The sequence below is a fragment of the Paracoccidioides brasiliensis genome (assembly GCF_000150735.1).
Source record: "Paracoccidioides brasiliensis Pb18 unplaced genomic scaffold supercont2.12, whole genome shotgun sequence".
Lineage (NCBI taxonomy): Eukaryota > Fungi > Ascomycota > Eurotiomycetes > Onygenales > Ajellomycetaceae > Paracoccidioides > Paracoccidioides brasiliensis.
The window spans coordinates 591,395-610,967 of NW_011371369.1; the positions used below are offsets into that span (position 1 = coordinate 591,395).

The following is a 19,573-nucleotide window of genomic DNA, read 5'->3' on the forward strand; positions in this document are numbered from 1 at the left end:
GAAGGTAAAACCTGTCAGTCTATTCCGAGGCTTCACCTTGGTGTGGACGGTGCGGCCCAGTTAGGTGATCAGACCGATCTTAACCACTTCTTTTCTTTTTCTTTAGATTTAGGACCAAACAAAGAAACGCCATTAACGGGGCGCAAACCCCTTGTAAAAACAGACGCAATAAATGGATCGGGGCCGGGCCATGATACACCGTTAAGCTTTCCATGGGAGGTGATTTGACGGGGATTGAAGCTTCGGTTTTTCCTAGAAGATTAAGGCAGGAAAAAAAGCTTTTGCAAACAAATGTCGAGTGATTGGGGAGGAGGTTGAACTGACCAGAAAGTCAACAAAACTCTTGACATACACTCATATATCGCTGGGTGAAAACAGGTATTCTTATTGGTCTGGCCGGATAATACTGTTCTGGAACCCTGAAATGGGTTTGAAACCAAAAAATAAATAATAATGATGATGATGATGATGATGATAATGATAATAATAATACAATGTAATTAGCACACGGAAAAGATCTTAGATTCATCGACCAATGATCTGGTCTTTTTTCAGGTGGGACGATCTTCTGGGAAGACCCTGGTCGGCCAAGGTTCATCTGCTGGCACTGCTGTGCTCCATCTGGATGTGGTGCATATGAGGTGTCGAAATATATACACATTGCAGTGCAGCAAACATATGACCGCCTCTCTTTTGCCTGTTTCAATGGGCCATGGGAAGCACAGGGAATATTTTTTAGTCCCAAAGGGTCTGTGTCTGCAATAGCAGAAGAATATCCTCTGTAGGAAACACCAATTCAGGGGAGGGTTCCCCCCCCGTCATTGGACAGAATTAGCATCAATGATTTGTAGACAGGATCGGCCAGAAATAGGATCCCTCAGCTGCATATTCTGCAGAAACCGGAATTGATAGGTGAGAGAGAATCAACGACTTGATCAGCAAGCTTCCAGCGCCGGATCCCAGGGAAATGCTCATCATGACGCGGGTAAATTTTATCCAGGACCAGCGGACGCGGGATTAAGACAAGGCAACCAAGTGGTTGAAAAATGCGAACAAGACAACAATAGGGCAATTCTTTGCACAACAGTGGTTCCAGACGCATTCGCAACAAGTCGCCGCCAGGGCAGTCCAACCGTCGTGCCAAATTTCGACGCACGGATGCCCTCCATGGATTTAATCTCCATCGCCTCTCTCGGTCAATATAAACCGTTGATCAAAGTACGGAAACATGTCAAAGTTGTCAACAACCGTTAGCTAATGCCAGCTAGCCAGTAACTCGAAACCCGTAGCGTCTTGAGTCCACAAATGACTTGGAAGAGGGGCAGAGAGAGTTTGCCTCCCCCCCAGAGAATCCAAGACTGGCGAGCGGGATGGCGATCACCAATGCCCCCTCCGGCGTCTGCGTTGCTGGTTTGGCTTTCACAAATCGCTAGTTCAGCTGTTGCCACGCAGAGGGGGTCATCTCAAACAACCACTGGTACAATCAATGTCTGTGTGAATCCCCCTCATGTACATAATGGATATATGTAGGTATGGTATGCAGGTTCATTTCCCACACACATTACGCAGTTCTTGCCACCGAGGAGCAGGTCGTAGATGTGCATGATGGTATGTATCCGTAACCCATAGTGTGGGAAAAAGTTACGAGTCACAAACGCTGCAGTGATTGATGGGCGACCCCAGGTTCGTACCAAAGAAAAAGAGGAGGAATGAGGCTTGGATTGCTGCGTCAAAAGCATCGACCTCTAAATCAGGATATTTGCAGGAAATGTCACAATGATATGCTGTACAGTAACCACTCCATAGTTAAGTTACATGCTTGCCAGGCTGCTGCTTGATTGTGGGTTCCTGAGTCAGTTGGCCAAACCACAGCAAACTGCGTTAAGGAACAATCCAGCCTCAGAAAAATCTCAACGAGGATAGATAGTTAGGATGGACTATTTAGCCAACAACGTCAACTTAACCCTCAAAGCTTCTAGAGGCCCAATAACTAACTAGTCAGTTAATTAGTTAACTATTATATAATCCTCTCAGAGCATCCGACCAGGTAACTAGTCGAAACTACTGTACAATAGGGGAAAGATAATCAGCAACTCTGCTACTTGTCCTTTTGGTGAGATTTAGGTATCTGCACTATTTAACTGCTGCCTCAGGCTGCTCTTCAACTGCAGCATAAATACGGTGTCTTGCAGGGCGAGTCACATACCTAACATTGCATGGATATTACTTTTTTTTTTTTTTTTGGCTTTTTTTTGGCTTTTTTTGTGTGACAATCATCGTCCCATTTGCGCAGTTGTGCTGCATAGCTATTTTATTTTGCCCTTCATTTCGTCCTGGGCGCTTGTTTGAGGACCATGAATGGCTGATTTTATTTTATTGCAGAGGCATAAGGCTCGGGGTGTCGATACTTTCAAAGGGCCGGGTCTCTTCTTTCTCCCCTCTGCCTCCCGTCTTCCTTCTGAGAGGACAGGAAGAGGCAGCAGTGGGTGTTTGCTATAGCAAACGCCTATGAATGTCATTATTGAGCTCAGCAGTCGGCTAACCAAGATAGCCCCTCTCGTCCTATCCTAAGCGTCAACTGGTCTCTTTTAGACTCCTGGAAAGTTTCTCTCGGCCTGAAACTAAGCCAAAGGTTCATGGATCTTCGCTGCCATTCTGCTCAAGCTCTGAACCTGCCGGGTGCATCAAATTAGCTCCACGTTAAGAGACGCATATCATTATCTACAGCAACATGTCGCCGATATCGTGTTCAAAGGCACTGGGTATGAATTGCGCCAGATGTTATTTCGTCTATATGTCTGTCTGACATGGCCATTGGCCTGTGATTAATGCCCACATATATAAGTCAACTAGGGAGTGACACTTGATTTCTGGAGTCAAGATATCTGCAAAAGAGAGAAGGGAGAAAGGATGAGGGTGAGAATGCAGAGGTGCATTATTGACTGGTTGATATCCTTTTCACAATTTCAACCGACCGTAGATACCGAACTTCAATGGCATTCGAAAAATACGAATATGCTCAGTTGTGAAAGTGCAGTTATGGTACTCCCAAACCGAATCACATTTGCATTTCCTTGATCCTCATAACGCCTGGTGGAGCACAAATCCAATAACCTCTGATAAGGAGAAATATCAAAGCAACGACAATTGAGCTCCCATGGATGCAACCCTACATGCTGGCAGCAATCCGAAGATCTCATAGATGATTCAACGTATAGCCCAATTCCCCTCAAGTAGCGTTGCAGGGAGGGCTTTTTGTGACCACGAAATGCGGGCCTCCAGCTGTAGCGAAGATTGAGATAGACCATCATTTGTTTAAGGTTAACATCTCCCTAGCTGTATCTATGGCTAAGTTGTAGGAATCAATTGAGCATTCTACTTTGCTGTTGAAGCTGGTATAGATACGTCTCATTCGGTGGTAGTCAAACGACGGTAAAGCAAGGGGCGGGGAAAGTTTCCTCTTCGTCGTTTTTTATGTGCTATCTACACTATTAATTCGCACTGAAACAGTTATTTTGCTTTTGCAGTTTTAACGAATCAAGCATATAATATCAGGATGAAAAAGCTCCATGCCGTCAACAACACTCATAGCGGCAAGTCCAAGAGGGAGAACTACTCGAAGATTTTAAACCTCCTCCTCCACTACAGATAGTCACCGATACACACACCTCTAGCGAAACGGCCTTCCCAGAGCTGCATAAAGCCCCACCACAAAGCCTGACAAGGGAATGAGACCTCGCACTCCATTGAGCACAACCCACTTCCGCATCAGACGCTCCGTCTCACTATTCGCTCCCATCATCTTAGCCACGGGTTCCGACTCGACCAGCTTCGACTGTTCGATTAGCCCATTATTCGTCCCGGCCATGACCGTAAAGGTGTACGGGATTATGAGCAACGTGAGAATACCGGCGGAAGAGTACAGTGACGCTGTGCATCCTGTTTTCTCATGGAGCATCGCTGTTCCAGAACGGGTGGCCCAAGACAGATAAAAGAATGCGGCGGCCGTAACCATGCTAACGGGTGGGTTCTGCGCGTAGCCCAGATTGTATACATTTCGCCATATCTTTGCAACGGTGCTGGGGGCGAGGTTGTTCTCTTGGGCGGAGCTAAAGAGGGCTGGACAGACGTTGAGGCTGTAAGCAGCGATGTTGCCTGAGATTTTTTGTCGTGTGCATGATCAGCATGGGCCAACTGCCACTGCGCGTTTGATGTTGTTTTGAACTCGATGTCGTCTTTCGATGGTGAGAGTCCAGTTACAATAGACCTCCGCCTGAGTATCTGGACGCGTAGTACATCGTCGGGTGAACACAAGACGGGAAATAAAACACTCACCAGAAAGCCAAGCAGCGCCGCTCAAGCCTACGGCCTGCGCAATAAAGAAGGCAGCTGGACAATTACCCATGTCGTTGAGATTGATTCAGATCAGAGCTACTTTCGTCTGAAAGATGCTTCTCATTGATAAGTGTTTGTCGGATTGCCGAAGGGTTGATAAGCCTTTTTATTCCTCCATGACGTCATGATGCGCCAAACCAAAAACTCCCAAAAAATAGTTTCGTTTCAATGAAACGATTTGACTTTAATTTTCCTTCATCGCGATCAACCACACTGTTACCCCTTTTGCGGGCAAACTTGGACATTTTCAAGTAACATCGGCGGACTAAAAGAAAGAAACATCATTCTCTTACCAGGGCTGTGAACTGAATATCCGAGGCTTTTTTTTGCTTCGGTCTATAGATTAGTGCAATCAATGATTCTGGCTGCAGATACTAGAGGCTATCTTCGCTGTAACCCGCTGATGCCTTTTCGCCGTCACAGTCTACGGTCAGCCAGCCTCAGAGCTATTCGTCAAAAGCAACATGGCCCAGTGTGAGCATTTCATGGGAAGTGCTGAGATCCTCTCACTGAACGATTATGCAGTTCCGTGCTTTCATGAAAATTGCCAGTTTGCAAAGATTCAAGCCAGAGAGCTTTGCGTTTAATGTCAGGAGAGAACATGTCTTCGCTCTCCCAGAGTGGGAGATGAGAGGGTGAAGAGACTGGTAAGAAGAAGTGATCTGATACGTTGAGTATTGCTCATGAAGAAAATGTTTGACTCGCAAGATATGCAGTGTGTGCATATATTACAGATAGCTACACGTACAAGTATGTGATGCAGCTGTTCGATGCACATAAAGGACTGAAAGGGCAGGATGCCCAGCCAGCATGTCAGCATGAAATATAATCTGCCCAGTACATGAATGTCGCAGTATATGTGAATATATACCCTATGAACCCCACAACACACTCTTGATGATCGGAAGTTCTACGAAATATACCCGAATATGAGAAACGCGCTGCATACGATTTCCATGCCCCAGAGCCAACACACACACACACACACACACACACACACACAGAGAGAGAGAGAGAGAGAGAGAGAGAGAGAGAGATCGCAATGTCGTCGTTGAAACCAGCGCCACACCAGAGCTGTGGATCCCAATCCAAATCCCAGTGCAGGTTCAAATCATCGGCCGCAAACCCTTCGACAATCCCACTGCCACCAATAAAAGCAATAGGCATCCATCCACTTTGTCTCCGCACCCGCTAACTACATGTCTGCAAGCACCGCTGTCCTAGCTGCAGAGTGTCACATATGCCGGGCGACAGGCACAGCGAGCCCACGTGAACGCAACCTGTGACCGTCAATTGTGACGGTGCCAGTGCTGACTATCACGGCTTCAAAAAAGTCAAGTTAACTACTACGTCATTAGAAAGAAAGGCGGTTAACTCTGTAACCTCTCTCATGTTGATTGTTAGTCGGACCCTTCCGCCACGTGACCTATGTTCGACGACAGAGTCGTTCTCGGAGTTAGCAACCCTGGGAATGAAGGAAAGCTTGCCGTTCTGCCAGTGTGTTTGATCTGCATGGCTGAACTCGGTGTATCTACTGTTGCTATACTGTATATTACATTGGAAGATAGGCGTACACCGTATGAGTGAATATCTCTCAATCGGATGCTAGCATGTCGCCCTTGGAACTCAGGAGGGGTTGCAGAGGTGGTAACTATTTGGTGAGATCTTTAACAGCAATTATTTCCGTCCTTTCCTCTCAGGCTGAATACCCCACGGTATACATCTGTGGGAAGCGGGGAGGATCGGTAGTTTCATGAGTCACTCATTACTCAGACATGTAGTTAACTAGTTAGTTAGTTGACTAGTTAGTTACGGAGTACTGTGCTTTGTAACCGTGGCTGTTGAGGATATCTTACACCCCCCGATGTCCCACGACGATGAACTCCGCGGACCCCCATGTACACGGGCTGACGCAATGTCCAGGGTTGTGCGGATAGAGGGAACTGATCAACACTGCAAGATGACATGTTAAGCTAATAGATAACAAACATAGAGATATATGTAAAGTCCAGTACAGAGCAGTGAGGCAAGATAATGATAGATGAGAATCCTTGCTGAATGAGCCGTTTTGCAAAGCTCCAGACGCTAAGGAACATGAAACTTCTCCCCCTCCAACCCACAACTCCTTACCAGCAGTCGGTTTTGAGCATACACGACACCCAAGACTGTCGTACATGAAGATATGCTATGATAAGATCCGTCATATGCATTGAGATATCACGCGGCTGGAAAAGGAACCCAAATAATATAGCAGAAACACAAACCGAGATGGGATATCATTTGAGCCAAAAAAAAAAAAAGTATAACAAACATAAAACAATAATACAATAATAACGAGATAACAAAGTGCGGTTGGTTCGAATGATTGATGATGGCGATGATGGAAATGGAGGGGACTGGATGTGAGGAAAGCAAAATGAAAGCGACTGACATAGAACAAGAGAGAAATGGAATGGGGTGTGGAGAGAATGCCGTTGAAGGGATGGGTTCCTGTTCCCATCACAATCTCCGCAATAGGCCTGGGAATGGCACGCAAATGAGAAAAATTTGAGAAACCACCACATTCGCCTTCCTTCATCTCTTCGCGTGATCGTGAAAATAGTGTGTAGTTTACAGCCCCCCGCTTTGTTTACGTCTTGGATGCTATTGTTGTTGGCAGTGACACTAGAAGAGAGAAAAAGGAAAACAGAGCGCCTCGATGATCGACATTTGAAACTGGCCGCATTTTAGCCAAACTTTAAACCTTTTGCGTACAGGTTCCCGAGAACAGTTTCCGGGGTATTTAAATGAGGTTGGGGGTGGAGATTGCCACCGCTTCATGAGGAAACCGAACACATTGGAAAAAGGTTGCACTGCGTGCTTTGAAAAAGGGCGAGCTGAGATACTACCCAATATTGGCATATGCGTATTTTCTGACAGAGCTCATGCAATGGCAATAAACGGCCGGTTAAAGAGAGCGGGGTAGCTTTCCCCCCTCCCCCCCCCCCCCAGATGGTATTGTTCATCCATCTACACGTCTCCTCTCGCTTTGACCGTATCCCGTGATTTGTTCCTGTTTCCATCGATTTGTTGTTTTTGTATTTTTTTCGGAGTCCCGGAAATGTTAGTTACAGGAGCCACAAAAGTAAGAAAATGCCAGATCCGGCTCGTGAGAGGCTGGGAACTTTCGACTTCACCGTAATAAATAAAAAAAAAATTTTTTAAAAAAAAAAAAAAAAAAAAAAAAAAAACAAGCGGTGAAGATGATTTCAATACAAACGATACAATCGACATGGAAAGAAGCCGGAATTATGAAGGAAACTTCGGAAATTCGGTCTCGTGCTGAGCAAGCAGGTAAAATGAATGGTGAAGAAGAAAATATCAAAAAACCAGTTTCGTTAGCAGGGCTGGCTTCGCCTTGTCATATCGGCACCTTGTTGGTTTTCATCTCCTCCCCTCATCGATTAATATTGCTTAGGATACCTTTTTTTTTCTCTCTTCCAGCATGAACGTTTGGTAGTGGTCAGGCTTCGATTGGTCGGTGAGTTTTTCAAGTTGTCATGCAGTCCGCAATCTCGTCCACAGATTCCCTGTTTGGATTTGGATTTTTCTTTACTTTTCTCTTCTTCTCTCTTCTTTTTTTTTTTTTTTAATTTGATTTTTTGTCATCTGCGAATTTATAATTTTGCCTTGAAAAGTGCGAAAGGGTTTTGGATTTGGTTTGGAGAGAGGATTAGAGCTGTTTTCTTTTCGGTGCTTAGAATGAAATGACCGTGTTTAAATCAGTTTCGTCTTGCAGCCACCATGATGTTTCTCAGCGATTGTTGTACCCCACCATGAACGCACAGCGGCTGCAGTAGTATGAGTTCATGCCGAATCGAACAAAGCCGGGGGGGAACGAGGGATTCTGAAGGTTGAGATTCTCTTGGCATCTCGAGCACCGTGGGGGTTCAATGATGGTGGTGCTGGGGTTGGAAGAGGCACAGTGAGTCACGCCCGCGCTGGACTTGTTATTATTATCGGAGGATGACTCCTGGGTTGGAGCTGAGGTCGAACTCATCGTGAATTGAGGAAGTGGGTTTAGGGTAGAGAGGAGAGGAGAGGAATGGAAGAAACTGTGAATCAGTTGGTCTGCAGAGACGAAATGACAAGAGAGAAGGGGACGGGCGTGTTGATGGTGGGTAGGTGAAGCAGTAATATATCTAGCTCCTCGTTTCTGGCGCTCTCATATCGTATTGGTAACTACGCAAGGCTCTGGCAGCGGCGGCGCACGTCAGGCGGCTTTTCAGGACAAGATCAGAAAACAAAACAGGGCATGAGGGGTACCAAGAGCACGAGCATGGGGAAAACGGAAGAAGTGGCTGGGTGGAATGATGAATAAATAAGAACAGGCGGTTGTTGTTAAATGGTTCTTTTATCAAGGGCTGGGGAAACCGAGTCTGCGGGTCACTCGTCCCCTCAGCCTGACAAGCCCTCACCTCTCACATGCAAGGAATATGGAGAGTAGTCGCTGATGCATGCAGGGGTGTATCTAGCTGTTGATTCCTAGATATCTATCTACTCCGTAGCGTAGAGAGAGGAGGAGGGTGATTCTTGAGAGAGAAAGTTGGCAGAGAAAGATGTCACAGCAGCAGCTAACTAATAATCGCCGGCTGACGAACATAAACCAGGGAGTACAAACTGCTTTTTCTCATTTTTTATTTTAATTAATTAATTAATTATTTTTTCTGATTTAATTTAATATGCATCGCAAGCAGGTGAGGAATAGCAGCGCAACAGACAAGACGGTCAGACGACGGAGTCGGTGGCTGTCATTCCATCCACGGTTCCACCGTTTCAAATGACTCTTGACAGAAGAAGAGAAAATCTGAAACTACTTCATTGAAAGTTTGGAAATTGTATATTATCTTTTGGTAGAACTTAATCAAAAATACAATACAAAAAATAATCCCAGATGCTGTTCAGCCAAACGCATCCATCCGCTGGCCTTGAGCAGGAGAGGAATAATTCTTCCACCGCCGCGAGTGATTGAAACCCCGCAACCTCTTGATGCCCCCCCCCCCCCCCCCCCCTCAGTTTGATGCAGTCCGGAATGCGAACTCCATTTCAAATACAGCCAACCGCTTCGTCAATTACTATCACAGAGGGCATGGGGCTTCTATCCCAACTGAGATTCTTATTCCCTTCACCTCTCACGTCCACGAGATGGCATTGTCACAACAATCTCCTTAGCAGGCTCCATGTTTCGTCTTGATCGCCAGCCCAACATGCAGGCTAAATTGGTTGCTGCGCCGTCGGAGAACTAAGAAAGCCATGATGTAGTTACCGTGCCCGTTTGTTGCCTATCCCTCCGAACCGTTCGCCTCCGGAGGAGGAACTGTTCAAGAGCACGACGGAGCGGTGGATGTTTAGTTGTGCCCTCCCGCCTCATTATATACAAACTGCCCAAGTCTCACAGATGTTCAGTGAAAATGCACGGCTGAGGGAAAGATATGTCCAGTTCAATGCTGCCCGACCGCAGCAAGTGCAGTAAAATAGAGATCAGGACATCCGCATGGCCAAGATGGCAGAGGGTGGCTTCAACAGAGATTTCCCCCTCACCATGGATGATGGGAGCAGAGTTCTCGAACGCACTCCCTCGCTCCTTGTCGCGGGATCCCGCACATTTCCCAACTTCTGGCAAAGTTGGTGACCATGGACTTTTTCCGCACTATCCTAGATCTACCTTTTCCTTTGAATTTTCTCTTTTCGGACACCCAACGCCAATCTGATGGGCGCTGAATATCATAGCAACTAACGGAACTACTGCAAAGGCGATGGTCTCGCCTCTTGGTGGCTTTCGCTGTCAACAGCCGACCTGAAGAGAGTGATGTCACAGGTACCTATCCGAGGTTCGAGCAGACTATTTCGCCGTCGATTTCCCTGCATATGGCAGTCCATACTACACAAAGGAATATCGCAGAATCCTGTCGGGTAGCTTTGCAAGTAGTAGATGGCTTCTTGTGTGGGGCCCATTTCGAAATGACAAGATTCTGGCATGGATAAGCGAAAACAGATGCAGTTAAAAATCGGGGTTACCCTGTTCGTTTCTCAGAACGTCTATATAGATCTTACGGACAAAGCCTGGATACTGCTTGACAGCTGCTGGGCGCCGACCAGCGGAACACATCTCGCTCCTCCTTTCCAAATATATCTTCTCGTGGCACCCCATTTCTGGTTCCCAGCGAAGCAGCACGCACTCAATGCTCCAAGATTCAGACGCCAGGATTTGAGCCTGGCCGCCACTCCACTCATACCCGGTTCAGCAAAGGCCCTTGGTTTCATTGATTGGCAGGATGTGGTGATTCTTCCACTATTTATGCAAGCAGGCAAGCAGGGGGGGCGCCCTGCATTCCGTGAACATGACGTCTCTGGCGGGGAGCAATTTCTTGTTAGACTGCAAAAATGGTTTTAACCGCAATGGCTTGCTTGCTTTCTGACAATTTCTCCTCCCTTTGTGGAAGAGTCACTTGTCCAAGAGTATTGTTCCCGGGGGGTATTTCTCCCCAGATGCTACAGGCATTTACCTGGGGCGTTTCTTTCCGTGCTCAATGAGAGGAAATTTATGTATGCCCCCTGTTGGTTGTCTTCTTACGGCCTTCCACTGCTGCTGGATGTGGCCACGACTTTTGGTGTAGCTCTCAGGGGGTATATGATTTCTCTGGGGTTCAGCTACCACAAGCTCAAAAATCATCGTTGTTGCGAATTTCAAGGCATCTCTAGTTCTCAGGATGCGTCTTAACTTTGAGGAGACCACCCTTTAAATCAGATGTCGTGATTCTTAGCACTTTAATTATAAACTCAAGGCATTTCTTGAAATCTCGGAATACTGTCTAAGCCTGAGAGAGAGATTACATTCCCAGACCACTCTTCAACCCCGAGGAGCGCCACGCTTTAAAAACCTATAATGTCATGATTCTGGAGGCAGCTGGAAGCCTACGTACGTTCCCTGGCCTTTTACCACAAGGCAAAGAGCATGTTAAGCAGCCTTGAATTCATCTTCCCCAAGGCAAGGGCAACTTCCACGGCAGTTCCACACACAATTCTTTTTTCACACATCACACTCTGTTCAACTCGGCAAAGCGAATCGAAAACGTGCCATCGAGTGACAAACACCCGATCGATTCTCACGCGTTCGGGATCGGGGTTGGAACAAGGGGAAGCCACAAATAGCGGTAGATTTAACGTATGACGTCAATTCAGGGGACGTTTGGTTGACTGAGATCTCTGGGAGGAACCCGTACAGCGAGCGGGAACTTGTTCTAGCAAGTTGGATGAACACGGATTCAGCAGAGAATTTGAGGAAATATTTTTGAAGGCCGGAGTAAAACAAAAGCTGTCTCGTAAAGACATACAACAGTGTGACAAAGGCCGACTTGCGACAGAGAGACTAGTAAAAAGTAAACAGAGAGGCAAAAAGATCAGAAAAATATTGGAAAGAAATCGCAACACCTTTCGCTCTTATATAGTATTTTTCTATTTGTAATTTTCCAACTTTCCTATTACGCCTGTATGCATATGCCCTCAATATCAAATCGAACAATTTTCCAGGGTTTCAAGCAAAAAAGGGGAGTACGCTCGCATGGATGGAGTAGAAATGGAGGGTGGACATCGGGTATACAATGTGGGTATCTGATGGAGAGATGGTGCGGAGAGAATGGGGTAGTAAAAGAGAAGAGAAAATAGAAAGAAAAAAATCATGAAACTGGATCAAATGCTAATTTGGTGGTTTTCCTGTGGCGGCGGGATGGTTTGCATTTGCCATAGAGGTCGCAGAGACATTGTGACTCGGTTATGCAGCTGCATGAGACAAAACGGGTTCAGTCAGGCATTTACTCGTTGTGGTTTAAAATGTTGTTTATATATCTATAAAGCCCCTGGGCCACCCAAAAAAAAAAAAAAAAAAAAAAAAAGGGGGGGCCAACTCACGATACCGCCGCTTCCCCAAAAATAATATGCCAAATCTTCTCAAACACCCACCCAACATCGTAATCATTCATCGGCCGGGACCCTGACGACACCCAGTCCTTCATCCGCACATAGTCCTTCAACGGCCTCTGCAAAATTCGCTCCCGCGTCACCACAAACTGTGCACAGCATACCCCGCCAATGACCTGTGGTACGTCCTTCACATCGTCCAGCTCAAACAATTTCGCATAGATATCAGCAAAGCGCGAGCGGGTATCGTTGCGATCGATATCGACGAAGGTCGGGTGATGCGGGAGCACGCTGGATGGTTCACAACCTGGACGGATCCTGCAGCGCAGGTTCACGTAGCCTCTTTTCCGGACGGTTTCGAGGCGGAGGCTGCGGAGAACTCGGTCGTTGTACGAGCTGATATCTTGGTTGTGCCATTGCCGATTGTTGGCATGCATGAAGGCGACGATATCCGGGAGGTCGTAGTAGTGGTCGATTATGAAGGTGAGGTAGGGCATGGACTCGCGGCCGCGGTTGGGCACGTGGAGGCCATAGCCTGGTTCGTTGTCGACGCTGTAGACGAAAGGGGTCCATCTGGTTTTTTTTTTGGGGAAGCATCTAATTACTAAAACCCAAAAAAAAAAAAGAAAGAAAGAAAGAAATTGGTATATGTATATATACATATATCAAGTTTTTATGGCAGGTTATTCATTGGGGACATGTTAGTATACTAACTCCGGAAACATCTTATATGCCCAATTCGCATTCTCTCCCACCGTTTTGCCCACCACAATTGCTAGTGGAATGCCGTGGGAATCTGGCCGAACAAGCCCTGCTGGCGGAGGCACCGCTCCCGGAATGAAGATGTAGTATATCATCATTAGAGAAGCGCATAGCAATGCACAGAATAATAATCTATGCGAGCGCCGTCTAGCTGCCCGCTGATGGCGACCGAGAAACATCAGAGGCAGGTCCGGGCCTGGAGGGAATAGGCGGCGGCGGCGGCGGCCGTAATGCTGTCGCTGTCGCTGTCGCTGTCGCTCGGGTTTGAAGTATAGTCGTCAGATGCGGGTATACAATATGGCATCGTTGCCCACACCAGCGCTTTTGGGCCTTTAACGGGGGAACAACAGGAGATTCTGACTGCGCGCTTACTCGAAGTCCGCGGGTCGTCGGGGGTGAGATGGCGTTATATATGCCGAAAGCATTTTTACATTAGTCTGTCCTTTTTCTCTCAGCCTGAAGCCACAGATTCAGTGGTTAATTTCGGAAGCTTATAATTAAAAAAAAAAAAAAAAATTAAAAATTAAAAAAAATAGCTTTCGGTAGAGGCGCTGTTAGTCAATATAGTTGGCACACGTTAAGAAATTGGATGAATGGGCACTTGCGGCTCTTCCTCGTCCGTTCAGATACCCCCATCTTCGAGGAATCTTTTGGCTTTTCCGATGACCCAGCATGCCTTAAGTTGCCTGTATGTTCGTTGTGCCCATCGGAAGAAAAATATGGAACAGGAGCTGCTTGAAGGTCCATTGGACCAGGTTAAACCGTGTCAAGTGAGACCCTGCCCACCCTCTGTGTTTGATAATGTTACGCCTGTCTATATAAGGCTGCCAGAGCAGTAATTGGGACGCCAATTTGGTGTTAAATATACGGCTCAGCAACAAGCGGGCTTGACCGTAGGTACTCTCTAAAGCCATAGTGGGCCGGATTGGTTTGTCGTGACTCTCTTCAGTTTGTTCGCTTGGAATGCAGGTGAGACGCTTGAGACGCAACAAGGGCTGCGAAGCCAACCCCCTTCTGGACGGCGTTGGTATGCGGTCTAATGACAGCCGAATTGTGAGGCAGTGTAGATGATCTTTCTGAAGCCACAGTCTGTAGCTTGCAGGACAAGGATCATTCATTCGTTGAAAGAATCAACCGAAGCCCCGCCACTCAGAGTGCCCTGGTCGAATCAGGCCAGGGGGGAGAGGAGTAAGAGGGAGGGTTCTCCTAAGACTCATGCCCCTTTCGTCGGGGTCAGCGAGATCTGGAAGGTTAGTGGCAAGTCACTAAGCTGGCCATGCCCAGACGTTGCCAACGCCGCGCACGGTTGGTTGGTTGGTTGGTTGGTTGGTTGGTTGGCGGGCGCGGGATATGCGCTCCGCCGGGTTGTCTGTCTGTCACGGTTTCGTAGATTGCTCTCCAGAGCTGGGTAACTAATTAATCAACAGCATTTTACATGATGAGACAAGTCCTTTCTCGTCTGAGAGGCTTTCAACACAGAGAGGAAAGATGAAATAAATGTTAGCTTTTAGCCAGTTGGTTATCTACAATATATATATATATAAGCATTGGATGGGGAAAAGTGGGATCAAGAAGGGGCTTGTATTGTTGATGTATCTCAATCATTTTCAAGGTCCTAGAAAAGAGATTTTATCTCTGGAGAGAGAGCCTGTGTTTAGAAATTGCTGAACAATAATGTTACTGTGGATGCCGGAGCCAAGTAAATCAATCAATCATAAATGGCCACATTCATGATGGAAGCGCCCACCCGTGTGTAGAGGCCACAGAGAAGCAGAAATCATTCTCTCTCGACACCCGCTGGCCAGTATTTGAGATGACTGGACCAAGTCCCCAGGCGGCTACGACGACGGCTTCTGATCCAGGGGGCTAGGCCTACAGATCGGATGAGCTTCGGTCAGGCCTCCTTGGAAGACACCAACCCGAGTTTTTAGAAATCTCCTCTATCTGATGGGCGAATTTGGGAGAAATGCACAAGTCGCTCGAACAATGTATGTTGCTACACCTCAGAAGCTTGGAGTCTCGCAACCTGTGGTTATTTCTAAAAAGTTCCAAAGTTCCTTTGAACCCAAGCTCCAAGTTCGGTTTGAACCTTAACTTAACTTCCTACAATGTCCAGAGACAAAATGTTGATGTTATTTATTGTTTGTTGACCAACTCCAATTCAGTACCCTTCTTCAACACCTGCACCCAAGCAGCAGCTGGCTGGGATTTTACTCTGTTTCCTTGTGTTGGTAATATGGTAGAACTATCACCAGATGAAACCGCTATCATCAAAAAGCATCCTTTAACCAAGTCATTCAGTGATTTACACGGCTTGCTTCAGGAGGCGGAGAGAACTCACGCGTCGTGGTCTATTTCTGATGATGGTGCCACTGACAAACGGGTCCAACTCCATCGAAATGCGATTACAAAACTCCTCTCTGCTTTACAAGGAGAGGACGCGGCATTCAATCTTCGCTCTCGGATTACCGATCAAAATATCGATTCAGATTTAGCAGAAGTAACACTTAAGCATCTCCGACCTGACCTTTTCAACTACCGCTACTATCGGCCACTAGTTCAGCTTGTCATCCAAAAAGCTGCCGACGTCGACATCTGGAAAGCTGTCTTCAGCCTCATTTACACTGTATCACAAGCCACTCCACCTTCTCCCCCTGTATCATCAATCCAACAAACACCCTGGCTGCGCAACACTAGCAGTTTTGCCAACTCGACAGAACACCGAGACTACATTGACGCCGTGCTGAAGGAGGAGCTTGGAGAGTTACACACCGACATTCCTGGGTTCTTCAATGCATACTTCGGGGACATACCACATCTTGATGTAGTTGCGCGAGCAGTGTTTGAAAAGTGCAAGGGGACAAACCTCTACAATGACAACAATGGCTGGCGGGACTGGCCCGAACAGGCGGCAGAAGGGGATGTCCTCAGCTGGTTGGCCAAGATTATTGGTGAGCTGGTGCAGATGGCAGAGACTCACGAGCCAACCTTGAAGATTGACCGGAGGCCGCTCGCACAGCCACATCGGCCAATGCAGGGGTCCATCGCGCAGAGAAAACTGGACATTGGCTTTGTTGATGTTGTGAACGCCACAGAGAATTCCAGGTGCCATTGGCGGCAGATCCTGGTGCCAGGAGAGCTTAAGAACGACCCACGATATGACCGTCCCTCAGGATCGTATTATGATCTGGGAAGGTATGCCAGAGAGGTTCTTGCCGCGCAGGACAGCCGCCGTTTTGTTCTTGGGTTCACCCTGTGTGGGCCATTCCTGCGACTGTGGAACTTTGACCGTCTGGGTGGAATTGCGTCTGAGAATTATGACATCAACAAGGATGGCCTTCAATTTGTTTCCACTGTTCTTGGTTTCCTTCTGATGAGCCGGGAGCAGCTTGGATTTGATCCGACCATTGTCACCATCGGGTTTGAACGGTATATCAAGATCGAGAAGGACGGTGTGAAGGAACGGCTGATCATCGACAAGTTCATTGGACGAGCACGCTGCATTGCTGGGCGAGCCACAACCTGCTGGAAGGCACACCGTGAGGCCGATGAGTCACAGTCACCACTGGTGGTCAAGGACTCATGGCAATACCCAGAGCGCACTGAGGAAGGGAAGTTGTTGCAAGAAGCGATGAAGAGTGGAGTCAAGAATGTTGCGAGATATTATCACCATGAGACGGTTTGCATCAATGGCAAGGAGGACGATGTTTTGACTATTCGAAAGGGTCTAAATATTCCAGCATTGAATGATAACAAAGGCAGCTCGAAGGTGAAAGGGCGGCGCAGCAGGTCTCAGAGAGGACAGAAGAGCCAAGGCAGCACTGCTGGGCAGAAAAGACCTTTTGACTGTGTGGACACGACCACCCCCCCCCCTCCAAGTAAACGTACCCAGTCGAGTTCTTCTCCTAAACCTACAGTGGAATCTAACCCACCAAACCGAGTGCATCGTCGCGTGATTGTCCAGGACTATGGAAAGCCTATCTATGAGAGTAGCTCGAAGGCAGTTCTGCTTGGTGGGCTGGCAGGTTGCATTGAAGGTTATATGTCGCTCCATGACAAGGCCGGTCTTGTCCAAAGTGACATTTCCCCTCGGAATCTGATGGTGAATGAGGATGATGACAACCTTTCATGGCGTGCTTTTCTGATTGACCTTGATCTGGCCATCAAAAAGCAGCGGGACAGGTCCTCCGGCGCGCGGGGCAAGACTGGTACCAGGGCATTCATGGCTATTGGTGTCTTATATGGTGAAAACCATTGCTTTATGCACGATCTGGAGTCTTTTTTCTGGGTGCTCTTCTGGATATGCATTCACTACGATGGACCGAACAAAGGGAGAGACGGAGGACGCTTTGAGAAATGGAACTATATGAATACAATAGAGTTGGCAGAGGCAAAAAAAGGCTTGATAAATGGTGAAGGGGATTTTCTAAAGGCTGCAGAAACTAATTTCACTCCATACTATCAATCCCTGATCCCCTGTGTGAAACGGTTACGTCGGCTTGTCTTTCCGGGCGGCGAACGATGGAAGAGACTGAATCCTCATCTCCACCTGAATATGATCAAGGAGCTTCAGGATGCACAGAAAAACCCGGATATCATAGGCTAATGCAGATTCAGTGTCACATTTGTCAAATAAATACAGTCTTTTCCACATGCAACAATATTTTTTAACCAGGGAGCTCCTGAAACCTGATTCGCAGCCTATTTGTCAACAGCAAGGCACAATCTCGGGACCACTTCTTGGGCCTTGAGTATAAATAAAGATGGGCTCTCTCCCATTGGAGCCCATTTTCCTTTTAATTGCTTTCTCATTTACATTTTCACCTCCTGTTTCCAACCCTCAGCACGCACTCTCTACATTGCGTCACTCAGATTTTCGCGTCTCCGCTACGAGAAGCTGGATTCCGCAGCGCCACCAAAAATGGTGTCGCGAAAACTGTTCCCAGGCGCTCAAGCCTGTTCAAACCGGGCTTATCATTCTTTTGTCCGTCGTTCATTGATCCACAGCATCCCCAGGGCCAGCCCCATTAGAAAGATGACGAGGCTAAGAGCAAGGTCTCGCGTCAAGCGGCCTCATCGGCTTGTACTCCCTAGGCGACCTCCCACGCAGCCTGCGGCAGAAGTCGAAAGACCAGTCCAGTGCCCCTTATGAAGGACGCCGCCCAGGCCTCCATGGAGACTCCTGATATTTCTTTAGCCAGCAGTACTGGTGCTGTAACCAACGAAACTCTGGACGCCATACCATCTGGTGCTGATGCTGATGGTGCAAATCCATGGTCCAATCAATTGATAAGGGATTTCCCCCAATCCACCCCAGCCAAAGCAGACAGAATCCAGCCAGGAGCAATTGGGTTCAGACGCGAATGTTCCATGCGAAACCAGTCGTGACGCAGAAGTCTGACCACTTCTTGACCATCTCCTTTCTTGATGATAAGGATAAAGCGACAACAGAAGAATTCCCTGAGAAGGCCTTTGTAGGTGCCATGGCGGGCAGCTGCGAACATGGAGATGATCCCATTAGAGAGCAATACTGCAAGCATCACAGATGCTGAGAGTTCCTTACTTTCAATCCAAACCCCATTTTTTGCTGATTCCTTGGCTATGCAATGACCCGGAGGATGCCCAGCAAACTTTGGAAGGGTTTCAATGCACACATTGGAACAACACTCGGCCAGTCAACTGTCAAGCGGGGAATGATATCTTGAAACACGTTAGATGTGTTCTTAAAAAAAAAAAAAAAAAAAAAAAAAAAAAAAAAGGATGGGGTATCAGCGTTTGCTCTCTGGTTGAAATTGAGGGTTTCTTGAGGCTTTGATGAGTGATTAAATTTTGAGAACACCAGCAGAAGTTCTAGATTCGCGTCGATCAGTTGCCGCCCAGTGTGATAAAGAGGGGCTTATAATAGTGTATTTGTTATTTGCTACAAATGAAGCGCTTCAATGCATGATTCATGATTTGATAATTCTTTAAAAAAAAAAAAACACTTGAACTGGAACTGAAAATATTCAACTCCCAGAATCCACACAAACTATTATGACACAAGTCTAGCCAGCTAGCCAGCTAGCCCTACCTAACCTGACGGTCGGGAAAACTTACCTCCCGCTCCCCAGCACACATGGGTCTCATTGAGATTCTCCCGAGTGCGGTCGCTGTTCCGCTACTGTCGAAGCTGCATGAACATCCAGGCTCTTTGCTTGGGGGCTACATGATGTATATATAATATAATGTTCTGGGGGCAACTGGCCCCTCATCATCATCAAAGGTGGTGTCAGGGTCAGAATCAAGAGCCACTTTCATATCCACTTGTCCACAAAGATGGCATCCAGGTGCAAGAGCTGACAGCGTTCTTGCTTTGACTCTCTCTCTCTCTCTCTCTCTCTCTCTCTCTCTCTCGATCGTCGCATCCCGGTGTCGAAAACGACTCCCCCCCTCACGCAAGGCGGGTGAGCGGGCGAGCGAG

At 47.3% G+C, this 19,573-nt stretch overlaps 5 protein-coding genes across 5 annotated transcripts; 3 read left to right on the top strand and 2 right to left on the bottom strand.

Moving 5' to 3' along the window:
* Window positions 1-3,670: 3,670 nt before the first annotated feature.
* PADG_07765 (uncharacterized protein) lies at window positions 3,671-4,405 on the bottom strand (the record flags this gene model as incomplete). Its single annotated transcript, XM_010764842.1, has 2 exons — window positions 3,671-4,155; window positions 4,336-4,405. 2 exons carry the CDS (start codon window positions 4,403-4,405, stop codon window positions 3,671-3,673), a joined length of 555 nt encoding a protein of 184 aa, XP_010763144.1.
* A 5,571-nt stretch (window positions 4,406-9,976) lies between these two features.
* PADG_12352 (uncharacterized protein) lies at window positions 9,977-10,828 on the top strand (the record flags this gene model as incomplete). Its single annotated transcript, XM_010764892.1, has 2 exons — window positions 9,977-10,058; window positions 10,482-10,828. 2 exons carry the CDS (start codon window positions 9,977-9,979, stop codon window positions 10,826-10,828), a joined length of 429 nt encoding a protein of 142 aa, XP_010763194.1.
* Window positions 10,829-12,338: 1,510 nt separating this feature from the next.
* On the bottom strand, window positions 12,339-13,208 carry PADG_07768 (uncharacterized protein; the record flags this gene model as incomplete). Its single annotated transcript, XM_010764729.1, has 2 exons — window positions 12,339-12,924; window positions 13,066-13,208. 2 exons carry the CDS (start codon window positions 13,206-13,208, stop codon window positions 12,339-12,341), a joined length of 729 nt encoding a protein of 242 aa, XP_010763031.1.
* A 2,141-nt stretch (window positions 13,209-15,349) lies between these two features.
* Window positions 15,350-17,719, top strand: PADG_07769 (uncharacterized protein; the record flags this gene model as incomplete). Its single annotated transcript, XM_010764730.1, has 1 exon — window positions 15,350-17,719. The coding sequence occupies one exon, from the start codon at window positions 15,350-15,352 to the stop codon at window positions 17,717-17,719; it is 2,370 nt and encodes a 789-aa protein (XP_010763032.1).
* A 542-nt stretch (window positions 17,720-18,261) lies between these two features.
* On the top strand, window positions 18,262-18,665 carry PADG_07770 (uncharacterized protein; the record flags this gene model as incomplete). The annotated part of the gene is made up of 2 exons (XM_010764731.1): window positions 18,262-18,376; window positions 18,451-18,665. The coding sequence occupies 2 exons, from the start codon at window positions 18,262-18,264 to the stop codon at window positions 18,663-18,665; spliced, it is 330 nt and encodes a 109-aa protein (XP_010763033.1).
* Between the last annotated feature and the right edge of the window lie 908 nt (window positions 18,666-19,573).